Raw genomic sequence first — 7855 nt, 5'->3', positions numbered from 1 at the left:
CAGCTGTGGTCATTTTGATTAGCTCAGCATGAAAAGAGTTTTCCTGGAGCATTTCAGTCCTTGGTAGTGCAACTGAAGCAAACAATCAACTATGGGTGGCAAGGCACTGTCAAAAGATCTCCGGGAGAAAGTTGTGGACAGGCACAAGTCAGGCGGTTAGGACGATTCCAAGTGTCTGACGAAGGAGAGGGGGCCTGGAACGCTCCCCTGTGTATGGGAGGGTTGCAAGAAAAAATAATATCCTGTTATGGGGGTGTTTCTCTGCAGCAGGGACTGGAGCACTTTTCAGGATAGAAGGAAATATGGATGAGGCAAAATATCGTCAAATTCTTGAGGAAAATCTGCTGCCCTCTGCCAGAAAGTTGACATGACAACATGACAATGACCCAAAGCACACAGCAAAACTGAGCACATAGTGGTTGAAGGAGAAAAAAGTGAATGTCCTTGTCCACCAGTAAGTAAAGTATGACCCAGCTTTAACTGGAGAACCACTCTGGGTACATGAGAACGCTGAAGCGATGTAACACTGATGGAATAAGCCTGACGCAACAGTACGGTGGAAAATAAATACTTTAGAACAGAGTCCTCTATGAAGTCTGGGGAATGATTAATAAAATATAATTAAAGCTCTGACAGCAGCAGAATATTTCAAGATAACCTCTGTTGTCATGTTTCAGAGGAACACCACAGGTAGGGCGCAGCTCTGGATCTCAGCTGGTGGGTCATAACCCCAAAACAAACCACATATCTGGGGGGGGGGACTATTCTAAATGCAAATAACATGCAGCTAATCATATTATCATGCAAATCTAAGATGACAGTTTTTTCTTTCTATCTATCTATCTATATATATATATATATATATATATATATATACATTACCATTCAAAAGTTTGGAGTTGGTAAGATTTTTAAATGTTTTTGAAAGAAGTCTCTTATGCTCACCAAAGCTGGATTGAAATCTTTTGTAACATTATAAATGTCTTGACTGTCAATTTAGATCAATTTAATGCATCCTTGCTGAATAAGAATTTTTTTTAACAGTAGTTTAACAGTTCATATAGAATTCATAGGTAGACACAAACAATTCCTATATATTTTAGTCACCGCTTTTCCAATGTCAAATGTTGGTCCTAAAGCAAAATCATGTGAGGAGCACTGCTGCGGGGAACTGTCCCGTCCTCTGCTGACATACACCAGGAATAGTGAAGGCACACAGGAAGTGACTCTCTACCAGCACTGGCTGGAACTGGATATATAACAGGAAAAACGTCCTTCATAATGGGAAGGTTGATTCATCCTACTTCACACGCAGATGATAGATGGGGCCGTCTCAATGATGCTTTCCCCTCACAGGGGGAATGAGCCACTCTTGTGACTAGATTAATTTAGACAGATAACAACACAAGATCAAACGCTCCATGTCTAAAAACAACAAAAGGACACATATCACTTAAATTAGCAGTGAAAGGAGTCATCACACTGAGTGTACGCTAACAGTTTTTCTGGTTTAATCCTGTAATATATGAAAGCAGCTAGAGTCCTTTCACCTTAAATGCAAGTATTAAAAATGATTCATTTTCATGAATTGAAATAAAGCTGAAATAAAATATTAGAAATCTGGAACCAAAGCTGAAGTACTAAAATTATTCAAATTAAAACTTAAATTTATTAAAGTTAAATAGAAAAAAGAAAAAAAAAAATAATAATAATAAAATGACAAATTCACAAAAAGTATTAAAACTTAAATTAAAAACTGAATATATAAAAAATTATATAAAAAGCTAATTCAAAATATTAATAAATACTATAATAGTACAGAAAATAATACTACAATTTTGATTCTGTAAGATATTTTAGCTATATAATATATAACTAATCAGCATTTTTGTGTACTTAAACACTTTTGGTATTTCATGAACTCAAAGTATTTTATATATTTCAAAGCTATAAAGGTATATACAAATATATAAAGTCATATTTCACACATTTATCTCTATAATAACAGCAGGCAGTGTGGAAACCTGAAAAACAAGTTTATTGCCAGGCATTCAGCATGTGGTCATATAACAGTGTTTTTGGTCAAGAGGGGTTCTGAATACCCAACATAGTGACCCAACAACTGTTTTCAACTGATAATAATAAGAAAGTTTCTTGAGCATCAAATCAGCATATTAAAATGATTTCTGCAGGATCATGTGACACTGAACACTGGAGTAATGACTGCTGAAAATTCAGCTTTGCCTTCACAGGAATAAATTACATTTTTAAATATATTCAAATAGAAAAGTGTTATTTTAAATTGTAATAATATTTCATGCTATTACTGTTTTGAATAAATACAGCATTCTCTAATGCTGTATTAATTAAAAACAGTATATCATAAGAGACATTCAATGATTCTTTCAAAAACATTCAAATGTTAACATTCTTAAAAACATTAAAAAAAACTTTTCAATCATAGGATATGCAATAATTTCAATGATTCTGATTAGCTACATAAATCAGCAGCATTTTTTAAATGTTATATCAAATAATTTCACAGTGCAGATGCAGTTGCTGCTATGGAGGTGTTTGTGGCTATTTAATGTTTTGGTAAAATATAACTAAAAGGTGCCTGTCACGTTACTTTATGCAGACATTTATTACAGTTTATAAAAAGTCAGGGTTAGAGTAATGTCTATTACATATCTCCCTGATCATTCAAAGAGTGAGCGATCTGGCCTCTGTAAATATTGAGTTGTCAAACTCCGACGGTGCCAGCCAAGGTCATGAGCACCTGTCTCAGCCAAGTGGGGCTGGCATGGGCTCTGCTTCATCTTTTCCAAAATCACCACACAGCACTCCATCACAATCCTGAGACTACACTAAACCCACAGGGATCCTCAAAGCCAAACACTGCTATCACCCAAATCAAATCAGCTGAATACCATTCCAGAAAACCACAATCAACACACAAATGTCACTACTGTAACATTATCCAGACAATGCACCACCGTTCAGACCCTCAACGATGCCTCTCATTCCTGTTATTCAGAAAAACAAGCATCATACCAATAAAAAGGCTTATATAATATTGCAAATTTAAAACCCTTTGAAGTTGAGTCCTGCACAGCCACCGGTAAATTGTCCTCCACTGCGTCTTACCTGCCAGAATATGCTGTCGATTGTGTTTCCAAGGAAACCTTCCCGTGTTTCAGAGGACAGGAGCTTCGGTCCGAGTATCGTCATGAACTCATCAAAGTCCACCTGTCCATCACCTGAAAAACAAATTAAAGTCAGAATCCCGCTCGCAAATCCCAAAAGCTAGATTTGAAATTAAGGGCATCATTTTATGACTGGAGGCATTAAAGGTGAGGTGTATCATATCTGAGCCACTAGAGGCAGAATTGTAGATCCCACCTTCTCGCACGGCATGATTGGTCGATTATGTACAACACCTGCACACTATTGGCCAAACTACTATACAGTTATTACCTTCAGCAAGCATGAAAACAATCGGAAAACAAAGCCAAAACAGACATTTTAGGCAATTTAGAAATCTACCAGGACATGTACGTGAAAAAGTGGACATATGGTCATTTTATCATTAATATCATTGATTTAACAAGCATCAGTATTAATTATTTACAAAAATGAATGCTAAACACCTTTACTGCCGATCTTACGCTGTTCGTTGAAACCCAATCTCACAGCAATTCACAATTTATTAGGAGGCTAATTCGTATGACCTCACTTGTATGAATTCGTACGAGTGAGGTCATACGAATTAGCCTCCTAATATTCTAGTATTCTACGAGGTGGTAAATTCGTAGGAATTCGTCCGAAAGACCACCCCTAAACCTACCCCTCACAGAAATCATACAAAATCATATGAGTGAGGTCGTATGACTTAGCCCCCTCCTCATAAAATACGTATGAATTGGTCATGAGATAGCGTTGGCCAAACAGGAAGACTCAATCATTGGTCTGAAATGAACATGTCAGACTGTTGAAAACACCACAGAGCCACACTGGGATATGATGAAGTATTTTAACATTGAAACACACTCACTTCACCTTTAAGAGAGTAATGATAGCACACATCACAGTTAAACACACTAACACGTCAGCTGTTCTGAGCAATCAGTATAAAAATAAACAGTGCTTACAAAAAGTGCATGAATGAGTGCGACCTGTGCTTGCAAAACTACTTATTGGCTTCCTCAGACAGTGTAGCGCTCCTGAAGATGTGACAAACTTCAGCTGAACTCTGAACATTGATGTGGATCATCAAGCGCTTCTGCACATCCGATTATATCTGCTGGCCAAATTCATCTGTTATTTGGCAGTTCGGCCCACAGCAGATGACTATGGCCAGGGATCATGGCTCTTGAATGTACATATGTGCTGACAGTGATGAAGGTCAATTAGAGTCATTCAGTTTTTATTATTTAATTTTAAATGACAGTCCATCACACTATCTAATGAACTTCATAAGCAGCCGTTTGAATAGTAAAGAAGGTCAAAACCTTAATAACAATAAGGGAAAGTAAAATACTTTGATATCAGGCAGCAGTGTAACAATTTTTGTCTCTGCATTTTCTATTCTCTCCTGTTATGTTGTGATATTTCCCCTTCAAAAATAAAGGATTGTTCATTCTTAAAGAGATAGTTCATCCAAAAATGAAAACCCTATCATAACTGAATCACACTCCAAGTTGTTCCAAACCTGTATGAGTTTCTTTCAGCTGTTGAACACAAAAGAAGATATTTCAAAGAATGTTGGTTTGTTTGGTGAATGTATGAGGACATAATTTTCATTTTTGGGTGAACTATCCCTTAAATCATAATCATAATGATTAGTATTTATTATGTTTACACCTAAATTACAGCTAAAAGCTCAATAATCCAACAATGTTCTGGAAAATTGGAATATGAATATTTTTTAAAAATATTTTAGCACAAATAGCTTTAGCCATTTACTTTATGACAAAAAATATGTTTCTTTGTATTCATAACCAAGAGGGCATGCATTTTATTTTATTCAACAAACTCTCAAACAGTAAATCTATCACTAATGTTCATGCTCATGCTGTTTCATATTATAGATTTATGGCTTTAGGTTCAAAGTAAAAGAGTCTAGTTCTCTGATCATGACAAAACGTCCTCAGACGACTAGGCAAAAGCCCTTGCTAAAAAAAAAAAACTTTAAAAATGTGATGAAAATTTTATTAAAACAGAATTTAGCTGTCATAGAAAATTAATGTGGGGCCCCTAATCTAAAGTGAACAGCCTGAAATCAAAGGTAATGTCCAGTTACTGTTTTATGACCATATGGTAATGAAGCAGGAAAACATTACTGCTTTATTAATTCATTTCCACTAAAACTCCTCGTACAAAAAAAAGAGTCTTCTCTACAGATTTACTGCAAAATATGTCAGGCCTGAAAGCCTGTTGATTAGTTCTGCTGGCTTAGAGGAGATGAAACTGAAGCAAATTGCTTTGAGAATAAAAACCCAGCAGTGTCTGCAATCGACAGACTTTCATATAGTAGCTGAATCTTTATGAATATGAGTTACAATCAGAGCATCACACACAAATAAATGCTCCTGTCCAACTCAATGAAATTGTCAGATCAAACATAAAAAATTCTTCACATTTGGGTTATATTCCCACACATAACCAAGAAAAAAGCTAAATAAATTATATGTGTTTTTAAAGTATTTCTAAATATAATTACTATTAAAATATAAATAATAATATAATTGAAAACATTAGGTTCTTCTGAAAGAAATTAATACATTTATTCAGTAAGGACGCTTAAATTGATCAAAAGTGACAGTAAAGACATTTACAATGTTACAAATGTTCCTATTTCAAAACAAATGCTGTTCTTTTGAACTTTCTATTCATCAAGGAAATGCTTAAATTATATCATGGTTTCCACAAAAATATGAAGCAGCGCAACTGTTGTGATGATAATAATAAGAAATGTTTCTTGAGCATTAAAGCATATTAGAAAAGTATATTAGAATGATTTCTGAAGGATCATGTGACACTGAAGACTGGAGTAATGATGCTGAAAATTCAGCTTTGCGTCACAGGAATAAATTACATTTTAAAATATATTCAAATAGAAAACAGTTATTTTAAATTGTAATAATATTTCACATTATTACTTTTTTACTCTACTTTGAATGAACTGAGAGTAACATTTCTCAGTGGGAAAACAGCTAAATAAATATGCATGCTAAATATTATCCTTGAGATATAAGGTTAGAGGATAGAAAATATCATTATTGCTGTATAAAACCAATAGACATCAATGACAATTACCACTAATGACAGGAATGCAAATGTGTGTGTTGGTGAGTAGAGGAACTCACCATCCATGTCCAATCTCTGCATGATGATTGCCAGCTCCACTTCACTGGGCATGTACCCTAGTGAGCGCATGGCCATGCCAAGCTCCTGCTTGGAGATGAACCCATTGCCATCCCGATCCAGGACCCTGAACGCCTCCCGGATCTCTGCCAAGACAAACAAGTGTGCGACTCAACACCTCAGGTGGCTTCCCGTCATAAGACATCTCACTGGTCGTCCTCCACTGAGCAATGATTGCAGTGATTTGCCACCTTCTCTGCACCTGCTATTACACCAGTGGCGACACACACTGCTGCGCTGTTTCTTTTCTCAAAATGCTTGTCAGATTCTTAATTTACTGTTCATTTTACTACTGAAAACAGTCTGAATTTTAACCAGCCACAAAAACACAACTTAAGGTCAGGCTTTTTCTTTTTATATCTGCTCTACAGAGGAGGACTCTGCCTCTGAAATGCATATACATCTCAAACAGTGGAGACGAGGAGTTGGCTCCATCAAATGCATATTTTATAAACGATTCTTCTGTGAGGAGAAAACTTGTGGCAGCAAAGGATTGGTGTTTTAAAATAGAGCTTGAGAGTCACATCTCTGAAGAGCACAACGGTTGTGCTGCATGCTCGAGCACACCGCAGTACATTGGGTAATTTTGCCTACGTATAATGCCAGTTGAAGTCAAGCAACCTGGGAATTAACACACAGGAAACAAAAGCTTTGACAACATGCTGTACTATTCTTATCCATCTAAATCAAGACTTAAAGGGATAGTTCACCTTCAGTTGCTGGTCCCCACTGACTTGCATAGTGTTTTTTTTTCCATTCTATGGAAGTCAATGAGGACCAGCAACTGAAGGTGAACTATCCCTATAAGACGGCACATTATCACAGCAACAAGTTATGCTGTTGTCAGGGTCATACATTCAATTACACATTTGATAAGAGAAAAAGCGATTTTAAAAATAATATATTATTTTTTTTATTTATTTATTTTAAATATTAACTGCTAAATTAATAACAATTAGTTTGCCTTTTCTTTTTTGACATATCCTGGACAGTGTGACTGACAGGCTACTGTTATTTTTTCTTCTATTATAATAATAATATTTTTGCAAGCCATTGAACAGCTGATTTAAACACTAAATTAGGGTTCCTAAAATTTAAAATTGAATTCCCATAATTGTTCCATGATATTTCCAGTCGTTTTTAGACTAATGAATTTTTAACATAATTTTATAGAGAATTCTGGGGCAGATTTCCATTTTAATTTCAGGTACAAATTTTTTGCCAGGGTCATTTATTCAATTATACATTTGATGAGATAAAAAGTAATTTTAAAAATAAAATTAATAACTGTTAAGAATTTAAAAAACAAACTAAAAAAATCAATATATAACAAATAATTATAGCAATCATTAAACTATCTAGAGTAGAAAAATCTCCAATAAGGAGAATAAATGCCCATTTTCTTCTTAAGAAAGACAATTTTTGAATA

General features: G+C 35.1%; 1 protein-coding gene across 2 annotated transcripts in view; it reads right to left on the bottom strand.

The window, feature by feature from the left end:
- Positions 1-7855, bottom strand: part of LOC107727937 (calcium-binding protein 8) — a 54540-nt gene that overhangs the window by 33456 nt on the left and 13229 nt on the right. For both annotated transcript variants that reach the window (XM_016537985.1, XM_016537984.1), the window contains exons 3-4: positions 6369-6512; positions 3148-3260 (exon numbers count right to left, since the gene is read on the bottom strand). In XM_016537985.1, the coding sequence (XP_016393471.1) occupies positions 3148-3260; positions 6369-6512 (257 nt within the window). The remainder of the gene's footprint in view (positions 1-3147; positions 3261-6368; positions 6513-7855) is intronic.

The sequence above is a fragment of the Sinocyclocheilus rhinocerous genome, unplaced genomic scaffold (assembly GCF_001515625.1).
Source record: "Sinocyclocheilus rhinocerous isolate Xijiao unplaced genomic scaffold, SAMN03320098_v1.1 scaffold877, whole genome shotgun sequence".
In the NCBI taxonomy this organism is placed as follows: Eukaryota; Metazoa; Chordata; class Actinopteri; order Cypriniformes; family Cyprinidae; genus Sinocyclocheilus; species Sinocyclocheilus rhinocerous.
This window is presented reverse-complemented; position numbering and strand designations above follow the sequence as displayed.